The sequence below is a fragment of the Sprattus sprattus genome (assembly GCF_963457725.1).
Source record: "Sprattus sprattus genome assembly, chromosome: 3".
NCBI classification, from domain to species: Eukaryota; Metazoa; Chordata; class Actinopteri; order Clupeiformes; family Clupeidae; genus Sprattus; species Sprattus sprattus.
Genome location: NC_137922.1, coordinates 41,020,016 through 41,039,687, shown reverse-complemented (window position 1 = coordinate 41,039,687; position 19,672 = coordinate 41,020,016). Strand labels below are relative to the sequence as shown.

Genomic DNA, 19,672 nt, shown 5'->3' with positions numbered 1-19,672 from the left:
TCAATGTTTGTTCTGATGCATGGTGTTTGAGATATTTCCAGGGGTGGTACGGTGGTGCTGATGTCAGTAGAAGTTTGCACTTGTGTTGACAAACCATATGTATGCAGACATTTGTCACACTAGTTCCTAGTGTGTTTGGCACGTGGGACCTTCTGGAATGGTGCATAATGTTTAATCAATCTCAATTATCGGTCAGCTACCATCCTTACATCTCTTTAGATAATTATCCTCTTGACAGGCATCATGCATTCTTCATGTGTTCACGTGCATGTGTGTCAGCTGGTCGCATATTAATGTACCCTAAGCCTGTAAAACAATAAGCACCATTTGTAAAAGGCTGGTAATTTGAACGTATAGATACTTAAAGACATCCAATGAGGGCTTTGCTGTAACACTAGCCACCCCCTTGTGAGGTCAGTGGGCCGTTTCAACCCAGTTCCCTGCCAAGAGTTCAGGGCCAGGATTATCCAGCTCGCTGGCTCAGAATACCGTTACCCAGCACCCTGGCCTCCTGCAGACATCAGGGATGTTCCCTCCGTGCCCTCCCCTACCGGTGCCTCCCTCTCTGGCATTGAAAATTACCTGCTTGGCATTGACCTAAGCCGCTCCTGGTTGATCTCGGCTTTGACAGTGGTCAGACAGGACAGGCAGTGTCCAGAATGACAGCTTGATCCTGCAAGGGTATAAGGTTCACTGTCTGAAGTTTCCTTCTGTCTGAGATAGTGTCAGTCTTGGAGCATTGTTTGAGGACAAAACGGACTTCTCTAATTACTTAGAATCTGTTCAAGTAAATATGCAGGTCTGCAAGATTTTATAGTTGTATTTGTTTACTCACTGCAGATGAAGCATAGATGTACGCTAAGCCTGTCGTCTGTATATCCCTGTGCTGTGTGCATGCTTACTCTTGTATGACTGTGTGTAATGGGTTGGTGACAAGTAGCTTACTCACCTGAGGAGAGAAATGGAAATAGAAACATGATGCCACAGCCCCCTCTCTGCACACTACAAGGCCTACTCTGATAGGGTTGATAGAGTTTCATTGTGTGACCGTGTCTTCACATGAAAGCCAAACGCAACGGGTTGTTCGCATGTCATATCAAAATCTAATTTTCACAAGTCTCGTGAGTAGTTACCATGACGAATGTTGTGCCTGCACTGTGCTGTCTTTATCTCTTCACCCCCCACAGCCTCACTTTCCACATATTTTATTTAATATTTTGTACTTTGCTGACACCTGAGCCTGGTGGCCTTGTTTGCATGGCCTGCCGTGAGTCTGCTGAGATAGTTTTTAGTAAACATCTTTCAGGATGGATGCTCAGGGAATACAATAGAGGGGACGACTGTTGAAAATGGATTTGCCTATTAATCATAAGTTAACAGTGTTTTACTACAAGGAGTATCTGTGCAGCCAGACTCTTATCTTTGTTTACTATTTGTTTTTGATTAGTGTCAGATATGAGCGTCGGCCAGGTAACCAAGAGCGACTAAATCTGTTTGTTTGTTTCAAACACACAGTTCATTAGATAACAACTTAAACCGTATCTAATCTACGTAACAGCAACCTCTTCCATCTCCTTGAATAGGGGGTGGACTAATTACTGTGCTATTGAGATCCGGCATTTCTTAAAATAAGGTGCCCTGCATCAAAGTACTCACGTTATATATACTTATTTCACTTGGTATGGTTTTTCAGCTTTATAGTTTGTACGATTGTATACATGTGTACCATTTAAAGTTTCCAATGTGATTGTTTTTGTCTGTATGGAGAGTTAATTACCATATACTTTCCTGGTTGATTCTAAGAATGGGCTTGCCTGTACCAGACAATTCAGAGAAAGACACCCCAGTAGAGCCCTGCAAGGGTGTGGTTGAGGCCGGAGAGGAAGGTGAGGGCTGGGGCAGTGACAGCCAGGCTGAGGCCCTCACACCTCCATCCACAGATGGCAAGAGGAAAAAGAAGAGAAAAAAAAGGTAGGTTACTCTACTTTAAACATCTGGATCATCCTCCCAGGTACTCAATATTCTGTGTTTGCATTTTTTTTTTTGTAAATGTAAATTTGACCAACAATTTTATCCAACAATAATGTGCAATATGTTTGACACAATGACCATTCAGAACCTTTATACACCAACACTAGCATCACTATTGAAGTAGCATAACAGTCACCAGACAACCAGCGGCACTGAGGGCCTGACAGATATTGCTGGCAGTGAGAATGATGATTGTTGGAAGCCCTCACACTGTGTGAGGATAGGAGGAGGCAGTGGGGCCTCCCAGCAAGGCACATGTCTGTCCCACTGTCTGCATCTTCTCTTCCAGATGACTGTGGATAAATCTCATCAACTGCAAGTATGAGAGTGGTGAGTAGATCGACAGGTATAGATGCCTATATTACATAAAACAATTTGTACTGAGACATCTTTTTAAAAATGTTTCGACAGATGTGGTTGTTTGTCACTTTCCATGTTGTACAGTGCATGAAGTAATCATCATCAACAGTTCCACTCAGAGTAGAAGAGTAATTTCGATTTTTGTACGATACACGGCACATATGATCACAATTAAAATGATCAGGAACCGAACAAGCTGAGCATTGTACAAGTGTTATGAAATTGTAAAAACAGCGTTCAGGTTGGCTAAACACGGATGGAGTAAACTGACCATAGCCATGTAGTTGTATTAGTCGTACCTTGAATAGTGCACATGCTGCTCAGTATTTCCCATCAGCTTTGCTGTGGGGGATGGAGCAAAAACAGTAATCACTTAATTATATATAAAAATATTGTTGTCCATGTGAGTGTTTGGTCAGACAGTACACACATGTTTTCTCGAATTAGGCTGTTTTAAATGGAATGCGTCTCTTGTGTCTAATGTAACCATATGTGGTTTCCCTCTTTGTCGATCAGTGCGTCGGGCTGCCCACAAGTACAGACTGAGGGAGGCTGTGGAGGGAGAGGACTGGACCCTGTTCTGGACAGACTGCTCTGTCTCTCTGGATCGGGTTATGGAAATGAAACGTTACCAGGTACCGTCTCCTCCTTGCTGTATTGGACCGGTGTCACTCGTACAAATGTCACTACCAGCTTGGCACTACCAGCTTGGCCTTGTTTGTTTAGCTTGATCTGGCTTGCGGAAATGTAGTCTCCCTCCAGCTGTCGTTGTGTACATCCGAGCTGAAGCCTTGTCTCACTCCTTGCAGAAGATCAACCATTTCCCAGGCATGAGTGAGATCTGCAGGAAGGACTTGCTGGCCCGGAACATGAACCGCATGCTAAAGCTTTTCCCTAAAGACTACAACATCTTCCCCCGCACCTGGTGCCTCCCAGCTGAGTGAGTAAGCAGCTCCTCATAGACAAGATAAACTATTGTTATGCCTTAAATAATAACTAACATGTTTTAAAGGGGTAGTAACTCCACTGACATTAACTTTTTCTTAAATCCTATTGAAAGTATTTGTGCTTCAAGTACTTTTTTTTTTACAGTGTAGTTTACTTTCTCTCTAGAATCTTGAGAAAGTCTTGTCACTTTGTAGGTACTTAACAAGACAGGGAGACATTTAAATTTGAGCAGGCTATGTGATACAAAGACATTAAACATTGAATGGACAGAAGAAATAAAGAAAGAGGCAAGCTCAAGGACACCGCTGGGTTGTGGTTTGGTTATCTAAATCGGTGAAATCTAACCCCCGCGCCCTCATTTTCACACACCTTCACACGCAAACACACACACACATGCAAACACGCAAACACACACACACACGCAAACACACACACACACGCAAACATGCAAACACACCCTTTGCAGTTACAGTGACTTTCAAGCCTACACCCGAGCCAAAAAGTACAAGACCTACATCTGCAAGCCGGACTCTGGCTGCCAGGGCCGAGGGATCTTCCTCACCAAGTCCAGCAAGGACATCAAGCCAGGGGAGCACATGATCTGCCAGGTGTACGTCTCCCGGGTAAGACGACACTTTTCCTGCAGACACCTGGATGCTGCTGTTTTATTGACCTATGTATGCACAATCACATTTGACCTTGACTTCATGTATTTACAAAGTAGTAAAACAGCTGCATGAGAATGTTAATCAATTTTCAGTAATAATAATGTGGATAATTGTTTTCAGGCTTTAAAACATTTGCTATTTTTTTTTTAAATTATACATAAAATCTTCCACCTAAATGCTTCATCTTTTCGGTATTCCACCTATAATGATAATCACTCAAAGTGTCAAAGGGACGGGTGGAAAGAAATTCTCAGATATGTTTTTGCTGATGAGACCAATTGCAAACACACAGCCTTTCATACTCGACGGTTACAAGTTTGACCTGCGGATTTACGTCCTGGTGACCTCCTGTGACCCCTTCCGCATCTTCATGTATAAAGAGGGCCTGGCTCGCTTCTGCACCACCCAGTACAACGAGCCCACTGGCAGCAACTTGGTAAGAGCACGGATATTTTCACACATCAACAAAGGAACTTAATACCACATTGATCTCCGCTTAGAGCTGTTTGAAATGTATTGCACAGCATTAATGAAGTCATTACGTGTTAGCTCATTTCTAAATGACAGAGAAACTGACGTAGTGCTGTTTATCTCCATAGGCATGTTATTGTTGGTTTAAGACTTTTTTGTTTCGTTGACAGGAAGATGTTTGCATGCATTTGACCAACTACGCCATCAACAAACACAGTGAAAACTTCGTACGTGATGATGACACAGGTAGCAAAAGGTAATATATGCACCAGTATCTCTCCACCTGAGTCACTAAAGCTGTTTTTTAAGTAATCCAATAAAGTCATGGTACATTATCTTGTGTCATTGTTTTGCACACGTCTCTGATGCATTTTATTCCTTCCTATAGGAAACTGTCCACCTTCAGCAAGCACCTGGAGTCCTTGTGCTACAACACAGAGAAGCTGTGGGTGGACATTGAGGACGTGATCATAAAGACTCTGATCTCAGCTCACCCCATCCTCAAGCACAACTACCACACCTGCTTCCCCAACCACGCCGCTGGCAGCGCCTGCTTTGAGATCCTGGGCTTTGATGTGCTGCTGGATCACAGGCTTAAGCCATGGCTTCTGGAGGTAAAGCTGTTTCTTTACTTTATTGGCATGTACGTGTTTATGTGTGCGTGTGCGTGTGTGTGCACATGTACAAGTATGTATATGATAATTCGCATCTTGAATTGTTTTTTTGTCTTACGTGTATGTTTTCATGTTTGTTTGTGGATATTAATTTGTTCTTTGTATGTGTTTGTGTATATGCATGATTGTGTATGCATGGGTGGGTGTGTGTGTGAGGGAATGTTCGTGTGTGTGTGTGTGTGTGTGTGTGTGTGTGTGTGTGTGTGTGTGTGTGTGTGTGTGTGTAAATGTGTTGTGTATGTCCGTCCACACAGGTAAACCACTCCCCCAGCTTCACCACGGACTCTCGGCTTGACCGGGAGGTGAAGGACGGGCTCCTGTACGACACGCTGGTGCTCATCAACCTGGGCGCCTGCGACCGCCGCAAGATCACCGAGGAGGAGAAACGGCGTGTCAAGGAGAGACTGCAGCAGAACCGCTCCAGAGAGGCCAGGTGATGATCAGCGTCCAAACACATACGTACACACGCCAGCAGAGGAACACACACGTATATTCACACAGCACATACACACTCACCCCAGAATGAGTACAGGCACATTTAAGTACAAAAATCCACTCCCTTGATTAGGAAAGCACACTAAACTTCACATTGGCTTCTGTCAATATGAAGATGAAACCATATCACACAATTTTCATTTTGTTAATCAAATGTTACGAAAACCGTAAGCAAATGTAAATGCACTTGACCTGATCTTACCGAACTCTTACCTTGCCCTGACGTGCACCACTTCCCTCTTTCTGTTGGTGTGTGTGTGTGTGTGTGTGTGTGTGTGTGTGTGTGTGTGTGTGTGTGTGGGGGGGGGGGGGGGGGGGGGGTTAGGAGTGAGGAGCTGCGTCAGTCCCATGCTGCCAGTGTGGAGCAGATGGAGAGGTACGAGGCCAAACACATGGGGGGCTTCCAGCGCATCTTCCCCCGCGAGGGTGGAGAGAAGTATGACAAATACTTTAAGCACAGCAGCTCGCTCTTCCAGGAGACGGCAGCCTCCAAGGCAAGGGAGGAGTGTGCCAGGTACGGCAGCACACACATACACACACATACGCACACACACGCACACACACACACACACACACGCTCACAAAAAGATATTTACACTAGTTGGAGTGAAGGAGGAAGCCACTCACCACACATTTTATAAAAGCATGCTGATTTATATAGTTTTAAATACAGAGTGGGTTTGTAATCACTGCATACTTGAGTGTTGATTCACCTGGCAAGATTTTCTGTATGTTGTATCATTGCATTGTGTGTGTGTGTGTGTGTGTGTGTGTGTGTGTGTGTGTGTGTGTGTGTGTCTGTGTGTGTTTGCAGGCAGCAGCTGCAGGAGCTGCGTCTGAAGCACGAGCAGAAGGAGCGAGATCAGAAAGGTGGTCGTAGGAAAGAGCTGCAGGGAGAGTCAGCTGGAGAGAAAGCTAAGCCCCACAGACTACGTGCGCGCCTCTCCCACTCTAGCCCCAACCCACAGCATTCTGTGAGTCGTCTTTGTGTGTGTGTGTGTGTGTGTGTGCGTGTGCGTGTGTGTGTGAGAGTCTGAGTCTATGTGTGTGTGTGAGAGTCTGAGTCTGTGTATGTGTGTGTGTGAATCTGTGTATGATTGTGTCTGTGTGGCTTTCTGTGTGTGTGTGTTTTACGTTTTTATCGCATGTCTGCAGTAACGCTAGTGTCCACCAGATGGCAGCAGATCTGTGGCGGTCCTAAAGTGCTCCTCTTTCCTCTCCAGCTGATGACGATCCCCCCTCTCCCTCCCCCCGGGGGCAGGTCATCCTCTATGCTGGACCTATCAGAGGATGAGGAGGTGGAGCGATTTAGTGGGCTACGCCAAAGGGAGAGCCTGCTCAGGGATCTGGGCGTGGTCGATCAAGTGTACCGGCTCCTCCAGGGCTCCCGTCCCCCACCGTGTCCGGTGGAGCATCCGCACGAGCACCACCATGAACCCCAGTACAGGTCCAGCAAGGTGAGGAGGCTGGGTCAACTTCCCAGAAACCCATCCAGAAAAGATGGTGCGGGATCGGTTTTCTTTAGAATTGATAAGGGATGGATTTCCTTGGTCAGCATGTTTCTTTTTAAGGTTTTTACAAAAGTCAAACTGTGTCTGTGATATCTCTCCCCCTTTAATATCTTTCCTAAAAATGGGGATACTCAGTGAAACACCCACGCACCCTCACACCACAGAAATATACTTACTAAAACTCTTAAATTATTAGTTTTTTCACAAGTTGACTAAATATAAATATTTGATGATTATAAAATATAAAATGTAAAAGTCCTTTTGATACATCGACCACATGCTTTTACCCCACATTTGATGAAGATCTAAAGGAGAGTTTAGCAATGATACAACTCGGCACCTGGCATTTTGTAGTGGATAATTGGCATACTGTGAGAATAGGTTTATCTTGGGTCTATGAAAAATAGCAATTGATATAGTCTTTATTTTTGGGTACTATATTCAAGAAAAAGATATTAAAATATACAGTGATTTATATTGAATACTTTTCAAAATAAATAATTTAAATAGTGCTGTAAATGTAGACTAGCTGTAGAATGCAGTGGATACCATTTTAAGAAATTCTGGATCTTCTCATCTCCCCTCAGCACGACCTCCTGTCTGAGTTCTCGCGGCGGCAAAAGCAGCACTGTGCGATCATCCAGCCGCCTGTGCCGCCGGGGGCCAAGCCCTGCCTGCAGTTCATCCAGTCCCAGGTCATCCAGCAGCAGCAGCACTGGCCCTGGTACCCACTGGAGCGGGGGGGGCACGGGGGCCTCCTGCACAGTGACCTCCCTTTCCTGCAGCACTACAGCCCGGAGGAGGAAACCATGCTGGGGGACCGCCGCTTTGCAGGGGACACGAAGAAGACCAACAGCGCTCAGCGCATGCCTTGGTCAAGTGAGTGCTTAAGGGGCTTAATATCAGTTTCCTAGGTATAACATTGAAACATTGTCGTAATGTGACTACAGTTTGTGTATGAAAGCAGTATTTCGAATGAACAGGCATTGACTCGAGATGTAGAATGTGAGCACTCTTCTATGTGGGTTGATTTGACTGGGAAGATTTTTAATAGCTTTGGTTAGTTTGACTGCCAGTGAAGTCATCTAGAAACATCTAACTAGGAAGAAGGATATCTTTAAAGAAAATATAGGGCACACAGACATAAGGAGGAGAAAATATCCAAAAGCAGTAATAACAAGGCACTATAACTCAAGGCACATTTATTTTGTATATGCGATATATATATAATGATAATAGATTAAGAATTATAAATATTGGTGCAATATTCACCTGTTCACTTTTTTGTATTGACAGTGTGAAATGTTCATGAAAGCAATTTGTCGTTTTATATTTTAAGATCTTTATCTTCCGTTTATTTGTTTCTTCTACGCTAGCATTTTTATCCTCTTTATCTTCACCTTAATTTTCATCCCCTTCATCTGTACGTTCTGTCCTCCTCCCTCGTTTGCCATCTTTACTTTCATTTTACCTCCAATATCAGAACCCCCTCATTTTCTCTTTTTGTCTTGTTCTCATACTCGACTCTATTCCACATCTATTCGATGTATTATTAATGAAAAAAAATGTAAAGTCTGGTCTGATGCGAGCACCATCTCTGATTCTTTCTCTCCTCAGTTCCAGGCCGTCAGGGCAGCATGAGCTCGTCGTTCGCCGAGGTCCGTGCACGAATGGTCGCCACCTCCCAGTTTGCCACGGGCCGCTTGCCCTGCGCCCCCTTGTCCACGTCCGACTCCAAACACCTGCAGAACCTCTTCATCATCTCCACGCCCGCCCCTCTGGTCCCGCGCCCCGACCTCTCACACGGCCTCCGCCGGGGCTACCGCAAAGTCCCGCAGCGTGAGCAGGAACGCTAACACCACGCACCACACACACACACACACACACACACACACACTAGCTGGGGATGGAGCAAATGGACACATTCTGCCAAGAGAGAGATGAAAATCACCCTGAAGAAAGCGCTTCTGCTCTCTCGTCTGTTAATATTAAGCAGCTATTGTTCTTTTTGAGCAGAATATAACATCATTTTTACTTTTAAAATAAGCTGTGGTGAGATCCTTTTTTTTTTTTTTTTTTTTTTACTAAAAATGAACTAATGCACAAAACTTCATTGCACATGTGGGAATGTGGGCCTTATCAACTTTTCCAGTTCACTGAGGAGTTGTTTTATGTGAATTTCACTTGAGTCTGTGAAGAGGGCAGACAGAGTGAATGTGAATTACTTTCAGACCAGCCTTTAGTGTGAGCTTCTTCTCTTACTCACTGTGCACAAACATCCTTCAAAGCATATTACCTCACTTGGAGCCACTGGCAATAAAACACTAAAATAAATCTCATGAATGTAGGCATTGCTGTTTTGTTGCTTCTCTTTTGCTTCACCAGGTTGTTCATGGAGAAGGGCTTTAAGAGGCGGTGGGAACTAGACACAACAACGTCGTATTCCTTTTTATTACACTGTTTCTGCATTGGGGGGGGCGGCGGCGGACGGACCTCAGGTCAATGAGTAGCCTAGAAGTATCATGTTAAAGGAGTTTCATATCGAGTCTTATGTCTAATTGTCTTAATGCTCGTCCAGAACTGCTGAGCTAAATTAAAACAAGTCACTTCCAATTCTTCATTTAAGGAAGGAGATTGATGATGGTACAGTAGCCTTTCTAATTACTAAATGTACTAAATGATATACTAAATTGAATAACATGCACAGTTTAGCTTGCTCATTCAGTCAGTATTCTCCTGCCAATTTCAATTTAGCCTTCCACTTTAATGTACTCTCTCCAAAAAGGCCTGGTCATCTAGTTGACGAAAATATCACACATTAATTATGAGGTAAAGCAAATTCGTGTTTCTTCTTTTAATTTAGATAAGCTGCAGGTTTGGCATTCGTTTCGTTAAAATTCATAATGATATACATTTATATTTGAGAAAATACTTCACGATGTGAAGTCTTCTCAATCTTAAAGTATTTTCTCAAATTGTTGGTATTAATTTCGTTAACGTCTGGTCTCATTGTTCTCTATTACACCTGAAGAGGCTACTTAACTTAAGAGCGCGGCTTCAGGCTATCAAACCGTCTCAGCAAAGTGCATAATGATGTTTTTCACATTATAATTGCTGATCAAATATTTCGATTTTTTTAAATTATTATTTTATCTTGGACGCAAGAGGGTTTTGAGCTGTTGCTGCAAATCATTTCAAAACAGAGGCAAACTCCGTGACAAAAGAACCTGTTCAAGGACTGTTCTAATGTATTTCCATGGAGAAATATAGGTTATAGAGTAGGGTTTATATTTCGAGGATATTGTGTAAAAGAAAGGAGGGGGTCGATCAGGTGTTTTATATTAGGATGTTTGTGAGAAATGAAAACGTGTGGTGATGTCGTTCATAATGTTTCCAAAGTAGAACTTTATTGGGTGATTGTTAACAAAAAGCCCTCGAAGCTGCCAAGAAAATCTCACTTTCAGGCGAGTTTCAAATATATTATCCTGTTTTAATGGATTATATAACATAGCATTAAGATGGACCAAATAGAATTCAGGATTTTTTTTGTCAATAATAATAATAATAATATACGATTTTACAAATCAACAAATTGTATGTGTGCATATGTGTGAGCATATTTGTCTTGGGCCAACGTACTTACGTTTTGTTACGAATTTGTATTAAAAACTCCCGCAAAAGATTTGCAAAGAAGTCCTGTTGTCGAGAACAAAGCTGAGGACATCTCTGTATGTAAGTGGGCCTATGTGCAATACTCCCTGCTGGTCCTGTCTTATAATTTAATTTAAATGTTTTGTTTTGCAAGCTAATCACATGAGTAATTCACATAAATAACATGCTATAATCAAATCCAAGATTTGGGCTAGGGGAACAGAATAGCTCGGCTGTGGGCTGCGTCAAAAACTCCAGTGGCACTGGAAAATATATATATTAAAAAAAAAACGTGTGTGTTTTGAAAATGTCAAAGGGTTGTCATTCGCGTAAATGTAATGAAATGGAAACACACTGGGGATGCTGTTGCCAGAGACGGGTTATTCGCCTTCCACATGATGTCAAATCTTGACTAAATATGAAAAAATGTCCACCCCTACGATATGTTATATTTTGATGCTAGGATTACGATATCATATTATTAATTCTGTTTGAGCAAAAAAATATTCTATCATTCGCACAAATAAAATGCTAGGATATACTCTTTCATAAAGATGTAGGCTACAGAAGAAAGTCTGTCGTTGACAACATCCTTTGCGTTCTCTTCTGGCTGCTGTTGCAGAAGCTCGCCACACGGTGCCATTGTAGGCCCATATAAGTTATGGCTACACAGTGGGCTGCCTGGACCTCGGTATGCAACTTCCACATTAACCATAGTGCGAAAACGGGGACCGGCCTATAACATAATTTCTCAAATTCGTATGTGGACTTATCGCTTATTGATTGATTCAACATTACAAATAATCATAATAAAACGAATGGTGGCCAAGCCAATTGCCTGGAGATGTTGGCTTTCAGTGAGCAAGCCAAAAATCATTTTGATTGGTATTTGTTTGTTCTAACATAACAAACAGTTTGAAGTGCAGTAGGCTGGGTCGACCTTATTCAAAGAAAATACAGACAAATTAAGAAAATATGAGCAAATGGAAATAATGTCAGGCTTTCTTTCAAAACAAGGAAAACACGCCGCTTCCTAACACCTTTAAACCGTTTAACAACCCATATTCTCCAAGTCTGCCTTCTGGAGTCACAATACACTTGCCTTTACCAGTGCGTAGACTCTCACTCCACCTCTCTCCTTTCACCCCTCCTTTCTCTCATTCTCACTCTCCTTCTCCGTCTTTTCATTTCTCCATTTCCATTCTCTCGTCCTTTTCCCATCACAAGCACGCGCTTTGTCTAGGTGGAGATGCAGAAGCTTGTCTAGGAGATTCAGATTGGACAATCAGTATTGAGAGGCACAGACTACCTAAATATGAATGTATTAGTCTACTTCACGCGAATGGAGTGAGCTGCAGATTACAATTGGTTATTGTAGTCTGTTGGACCCATAGGCTCCAGCCATGCGGGATAACCCATGGAAAAAGACATGGTAATACCGTCTTTACTGGCATGAATATTTACGACGTTTCAAGAATTATCTCAGATTGAGGGAGTTCTCTCATTTACATACTGGGATTGTTTCATGACTTACGGTTGAGTCCCTGTCACACGAAAGAAACTTCTGAATTTACGATCTAAAACCAACTACACACTCAAAAGGAAACCATGAGTTCTTATTTTGTAAATCCTCTTTTTTCTAAATACAAAAGCGCTGATTCTTTGCGGCCGAACTATTACGAGTGTGCTGGATTTACTCAGGACATCGGAAGCAGACCCACTGTAGTTTATGGAGCCGGAGCAGGAGCCACTTTTCAGCATCCAGGTCAGTTACCAGAGTTCTACCATCACGGAACATCATCGCTATCCCACGCGCCTTACCAGCAAAACCCGTGCGCCGTGCCATTTCATGCGGATCCCACGGGAAACCTTTATGCACAGGATGCCCTACAGAGTTTCTTCGGAAACCCAAACCAGGACCTGAACCCATTCGGTGACAGTAGTTTGAAAGCCAGCGGGGTCGGGGAGGATTCTGACAGCACGGACCAGGGTTCGTCGCAACTCTTCCCGTGGATGCGACCACAATGTGAGTTTGTGCAAGATCTAACAAGCAGTGTAAATCATCACAAGGGGTATAAAACCGGACTAATTACCCGCAATTAAGCAGTATAATCATTTCCTCAGTAGTCTACAATGTAGAGGACAATGGCGCATTTTATGGCAACCAAATGTGAATTGCAGCCAACTTAACAACACTATTGATGTGTCTCCAAACTTTCCTCTTATTTATTGATTGTTGTGCTCTGGTTGTGACGGAAGAGATACATTTAAGGGAATTTCTAGTGTACTGTCATTTGTCCTGTCAAATATCTACTGAAAAGATTTGTGCTGGCCCCATGCAACTTTGATGATTTACATGAAGCGACTGGCTACATGCGTTAATGTGCATTGCCATTTAACAACCAGTTTTGATCGTTGAGAAACAACATTGAAACACTGTCTTTGGAAACATTATCTTCTTTAAAAAAAAATGTCATACCTAGATACCTTCACGGTAGGCTATAGGCTACTGTATATTTATCTGTGCGTTGTGCTGTCAGTATGTGGCTAGCTGATCGTCTGTATGTAGGCCTATAGAACAGGTCCTTCATCTTGTGATTTTTAGTGTTCAATTTTGTCCACTTCAGTGACACCATGTGATGGAAACTAGGTCTATGGCTGATATTACATTTGTGCGCCTGCACAAGGGTTCCTGTTTAGTGTGTGTGTGTGTGTGTGTGTGTGTGTGTGTGTGTGTGTGTGTGTGTGGGTCCTATCCAATGAGCCCATAACTTTAAAAATGCGCTTTTGTGAAATGTATTGCCTGCACAAAAGATAATTTGTCTGATCATGGGCTACCTGACCGTTTTTTGTCATAATGGGCCGTTGCATTATGTCCGTGAAAATGAGTTAGGAAGACACCAGTGACAAGGAATTTTTATAATTCTATTTTATTTTATTTATTTTACAATTTGCATTCCTTGTTTTTTCAGCCGCTGGTCGCAGGAGGGGCAGACAGACGTACAGTCGTTACCAGACGTTGGAGTTGGAGAAGGAGTTCCTGTTTAACCCCTATCTGACCCGCAAGCGACGCATCGAGGTGTCGCACGCGCTGGCCCTCACCGAACGACAGGTGAAAATCTGGTTTCAGAACAGACGCATGAAGTGGAAGAAGGAGAACAATAAAGACAAGTTCCCCAGCTGCAAAGCTGAACAGGAGGAGGTCGAGAGACAGAAGAGAGAATGCGCTCAGGAGGCAGAGGAAAAACCATCAGAGGACGAGGACTTCAAGAAACTTTAATCTACATAACGGATCATCATTGAAGTGTGGGACAGAGGAAGCGTTCCAACTTTGGCCTTGGCAGGTGCATCTCTGAAATCAACAGCCAAGCGGACATTAGTTTATCTACATTTCATCAAATGCTTTATACTATTCTGTAGTGTTGATATAATTAGTTGTAAAACGAGGATTTCGCATACTCTGAGCTCAAATAACGACACAGTTGTTATTGGAAATTGAACAGACCTGTGACATTTACTAAAATCATCTGTAAAATGGCTTCAGTAGATGTGTTTCCTTCTGTAAGTCAGGTGATGCACTTTTTACGTTTATCTTTTTATAATGGAGAAAATAAAAAACTTTAGATGTGTACAAACTACCTATATTCATGTCTACTTGCTGGTATTTTTGTCTGTTAGTGTTGTGTTTTCCGCTGGAAAGCATGCTAAAGTGCAAAAGTAGAGGGTACATACTGTGAAACGAATACAAACGTATTTATAACCGTACTGCTGAATTTATAAGGGGCAATTTATGACGTGCACTGTTTCTCAACTGCTGTTTTTATTGTCCTGAACTGGAAGTGTCTGTAACTTGAGGTGACAGAGGATGGGTGATGGGGCTCAATAAAGTTTTTTTCGTAAAAAGACAAATCCAAGTGTCATTTTGTCTCAATTTACACGGTAGCACTCTGACCGACTGACATGCATGTGCAGCTAGATTATACGTTACAAGTAGCCTACATTTCGAGTCTATCTCTGTGATATCAAAATCTTTCAAGAAAAGCAGGATTACGCACAACTGTTCCTGAACACATGGTAAGTTTTTGATGGGCATTTTGGCTCTGTAAAACACTCGGTCCTTCAGAAAGAGCTAAGTAAAATTGTTGTTTTGTGTTAAACGGGTTCAGGAGTCATCTTGTGCTACACACGGAGAGACCATTGAGTATTCGTTACCACTCTTGGACCAATTCCTGACCACACGGCACTGAAAAGACATATGGTCTAACTGTATTTTTCACTCAAGATTAGACCACATCATACACTGTGATTGTCTTTAATAGGTTATTTTTCTGAATATATGGAATGCCGAAACTGCTCAAAGCTCTGTCAACCAGAGTAGGCCTAAAGTGCCAATAGCTGTTGTGAGAGGTTTAGTAGAGCCGGATATTAGAGTTGGGATACATAGTGTTTGCTTGGCTTCTGGGGAAGACACAAACAATAATGAGTAGCCAATATAAAGGTTAAAATGCTAAATGGAATCCATACTTGGATTTTTTTTTATTTGAATGCCAAAACCATAAAGAAATGTACCATACATTATTGGTTTACTTTACGAGCATCAACCACCCTGCTAGACCAGATACAACAGGATTTACCTTTCGGATTAGGCAGGCTAACTGAAGTGATTTACCTTTGGGATAAGGCAGGTTACCCAGAGTTATTTCTTCTGACTGCATCATAAATAGAGTTAGGGAAAAGGCATCAATGATGGTCGCTACGATTTTATGTCTGGTCTCGAAGTCTTATCTCGTGGCTGCTTCTTGGGCCGCATGCGTATAGGCCGACCAACTGACAAAAACTCACCATCATTTCACCAAAATTAAAACAATAAGTGTTGCTCATACCATACAAATTTGAGAACATATTGACAAAAAATGACCGAAATACTTTGTGTACAGGACTGGCACTGGCATGCATAAATTGAACAGAATTGTGCGGTATTCCAGATATCATCAGAATAAATAAACTACAGGATAGAATGAAACAGAAGCAAACGGATATACGAATTACTATAATCAGGTATGTGACCTAAAATAACCGAATAAAAATAATTCAGGATGCTAGAAAATGTTTCACTAGATCGACACAACGGTCATAAGGGAAGGTGCCCTCTAAAAGCTAGGCCTAACACTGTCTGCACGTCTGTGGTTATATATCAGATATTGTCCAAATATCCCAAGTGATTATGACATTCATATTATTATAATATCACATATATCCAGGCATAAAATTGTGCCATGATGGCTGGAAACGTTTGTTCAAGTGTCACATATACTTTGGAGCGTATTTTCATGAATAGATATTTGGCCGTGTTATGAAGAAGGGAACACATTTCCCCAGACTTGTTTTAGTTAACATTTCGAAATGAATATAGGTATGAAAACAGATTTTCGTTGCGGATTTCCAAATATCAGGTTGAGGTTCGCCTGTTTAGGCCTCCTGTCAAGAGGGGAATTCGGGAGTTATACATTTAAAAACAAAATTGCTGGTAACAGGATATAGACCCCACTGATATGTGGCAGCATTCTAAACCCAAAGCTCTCTGAATATTTTTCATGAAAAATATAAGTGCAGTTGTCTGACAATGCGAAACAATGTTGAATAATCATCATATATAAAACAACGTTGCACTATTCCGTTAATTACATTAGTGTAGCCTGTAACATCACACCCACCATTTCAGTTTTTCACTTTTGAGTTGCTGTATCTAATGCAATCCTGGAAACCACTGGACTTTAGGGTGTGGTAATTTCCTTAAACAGTTAACATTGAACATTACCTTTACGCTATAACATTACTATCACAGTATGGTGCACGACAGCATCTGTGAGAAAAACATGGATAGAAAAAGTTGTCCGATCTTATTACAATAGATAACGTCTCACCAGGCACTCTGTCGGAAATAGGTTGTATTGGTCTAGTTGTTTTATGGTTTTACAGCATCAATAAAAGTCGGATATAGCTGTTAAAAACAACAAGAAAAGGAAACGGGATCTTTTGTGCTAATGCAGTATACAGTTCTGAAGGCCTTTTCGTATTTCTTAAGAAGATCTCGAAAGGATTCCACTAACATACAATCTAGGCTTGTATTTCGATAATATGTTTTATCTTCATCTTTATTTGGGAGTCTATTCGTATTTGTATCAGGGCAAGTAGGCCTACGACGGAGGCTAATTTTGGATACCAACTTATATTTAAAATGAAACCAAGGCCTATCCAGCGCCTGAGGATACATAGCCTAGAGCATAATGCGGTATTCCCTAACATAATGCAAAGGGCTTGTCTCTATAAAATAAATAAATAAATGGAATTCGCATATTTACATTTAATCAACATAATTGTATAGTCTTATGCCATAGAATACAAATATCTAAACAAAGGTTCTCTTTTTTCGGGTTTTCATCTGGTACCTATTCCCTGGTAAATGTTTAAACAGCTTATATTTCAACATTTCCTACTTGTTTTACGCAAGTAAAGATGGCGTCGACAGAATTGCTGCTAATGCACTCATGAAGAAATGCTATAAATTCTTGGTTGTTTATGAAAATTTACAACTTTGTGATAGAACTTTATGAGTGGATCCGCTCTTGGATTGGCTGAGGCGGGTCATGTGGGCAGCCTGCCGTGAACATGAACTTTTTATGATATCCCAAGAGGTTGGTTATATTGCAGCATTCTTTGACCACGCCACAGTATGTAACACCTCTGTTTTCTTAGGTCTCGTTTCTTTCGTTCAAATTATGCATTGTGAATGTAGGCTAGTGTGTATCTGCTGAAGCTGTTCAGATGGATGAAGCGCCCAATCTCTCCCGCCATGCTAATGAAGCCCTGTGATTGGGATTTCCGTCTCCGTACAGCTTTGAAAATGTCAGAACGCCACCGAGGGCTTTGCTCATTTTTCATAGAAGTCGTCGTTCTTTTCCTATAGGTTGATAATGCATATTACCCTTAAACCTTGGCTATAGTTAGTTACAATGAATAACGACAAGCTACCGGTTTCGTTTGAAGGACCCTCTGGACAGCTGAAAAATTACCAACAAAGGTAGGCTCCATGGTAACTCGGCCACGGCATATTATCAATATCGTTGAGTAGGCTTTCGTAAATCCTTTTCCTAAAAATGTTTGAGGGCTATGATCATGTATGTCTCTTGTTATCGGGCCCTTTACGTTTGATTCAAGTAGCATATTTATTTATACGAAATATGGGCCATGTTGATTATAATAAGAATGAAACTTTGCATTATTCATCTTTGAAAAACTATGGCCATGTATAAAACTGTCTGGTTACTAAACACCTAAACTGTTACTTTGACATATTTTTGTCCTAGTTGCATGTAGCATTAATGTATCGATTTGTTAGTGTTGCTTGACTATGTGCGGGGATATCAGTCACAAGATGGCAGCGCCATCAGAAAAAGCTGGGGAGTGGAGTTGACCATGTAACCTGGCTGTGAGGTTTCACCCTGTTGGTTGAGCTTAATGGCGTTCGTGGCGCTTTTGGTAGCAGTGGCTTTTGTTTGTAGTTTTATGTTTTATGAATACATCTGGATATTATGTACAGTTTCTATCTTTTTCAGGACTCATAGTTAATTATAGACAAATATGTCGTAGGCTATAGGTTTCAAATATATATGTAACCTACTGTCTAGTATTGCATAAAAACCGAACAGACCGTATGAGGCCTGCTTCTTATCATGTATCATTTGAGTGAGTGGTATATGTTATTATTTGTCATTGTCAGAAGAAGAATATTGACTTTTTGCAATTAACAGATTTGCGTGCAAAAAAAAAAAAAAAATGACACATTAATACGATTTCGTTAGCCTATGGCTTTCTGTTGAATACATCTGCTGAATGCAAAGTAAAAACAATCTCCATTTGGTCAAATTATCTCCGAAATCGATGTCTAATAGGTATTCATGATGACACACAATGATTGTGGACTACTTAAATGCCTATTTAAGACAATGAGGCCTACATTATATTAAGATGAACTGGAAAGCTTACTAATATCATATCCATTCTTAATTCGGATATTGTCATATTACTAAGACTCCTTTTGGTATTAGGTTTAGAGAGATAAATATTGTTCCTTGCTCTAAATGTCTTCCTGTTTTCTTGTCGAGCTTCTCATTTCTAACTCTGCGAGACCATCTAGCGACTACAGAGGGTACTACCGTGTGTATGTGTGATGGAGAGAGAGGGTGACGGAGAATGTGTGTGTGTGTGAGAGAGAGTGTGATGGAGAGAGAGAGAGAGGGTGAGGGAGAGTGTGTATGGGTGAGAGGGAGAGAGAGTGGGTCTGTGCTTTGAAACTGCGGTTGATTGTTAGTACCAGCTGGAAGACTTGAGAGTGTAGGGGGGTGCCAGCAACTTGTGATACTGCAGTGAATGCAGGGGTTGTAAACTGGGGAATGCAGTGGCTGGATTGTTGGTGTGTCTGCACTGGGCTTGATATACAACCTTCCCTGGGAACCTTGGTGTTTGGAACCTCTCTGATTTTCTTTTTGTTTCTGCCTTTTCATTTCAATCAATTGACCGTATTACGCGTCTGCGCTGCCTAGCTGCATTGCAGTTGGGGGTAGTTGGTGCCCTTCCTCAATACCACTTAGCCGCCCAATACAACTGTTTCCTTTTCTCTAATTGCATTTCGTTTGTATGTTTAATATTAAGTACATATATTATGTGTTTGTGCAGTGTTGTTTAATGCAGAATTCAAAGACGCAATTAGACAAGAAATGTTTGAGATAGTGTTTTAAATGATCCAGTCTGGACATCATGGGGTCCAAAATGTGGATAGTAAAACTCCTCCATACAAAAAGGG

The 19,672-nt window shown here is 41.7% G+C and overlaps 2 protein-coding genes across 2 annotated transcripts; both read left to right on the top strand.

Annotated features, from left to right (window-relative positions):
* Positions 1 to 1,804: 1,804 nt before the first annotated feature.
* Positions 1,805 to 9,014, top strand: ttll6 (tubulin tyrosine ligase-like family, member 6; the record flags this gene model as incomplete). The annotated part of the gene is made up of 14 exons (XM_080835130.1): positions 1,805 to 1,971; positions 2,324 to 2,361; positions 2,908 to 3,026; positions 3,201 to 3,331; positions 3,806 to 3,962; positions 4,300 to 4,443; positions 4,649 to 4,734; positions 4,867 to 5,092; positions 5,407 to 5,585; positions 5,973 to 6,161; positions 6,462 to 6,621; positions 6,871 to 7,104; positions 7,746 to 8,037; positions 8,776 to 9,014. 14 exons carry the CDS (start codon positions 1,805 to 1,807, stop codon positions 9,012 to 9,014), a joined length of 2,361 nt encoding a protein of 786 aa, XP_080691256.1.
* A 3,403-nt stretch (positions 9,015 to 12,417) lies between these two features.
* hoxb8b (homeobox B8b) lies at positions 12,418 to 14,089 on the top strand (the record flags this gene model as incomplete). The annotated part of the gene is made up of 2 exons (XM_080835490.1): positions 12,418 to 12,835; positions 13,782 to 14,089. The coding sequence occupies 2 exons, from the start codon at positions 12,418 to 12,420 to the stop codon at positions 14,087 to 14,089; spliced, it is 726 nt and encodes a 241-aa protein (XP_080691616.1).
* Positions 14,090 to 19,672: the final 5,583 nt, after the last annotated feature.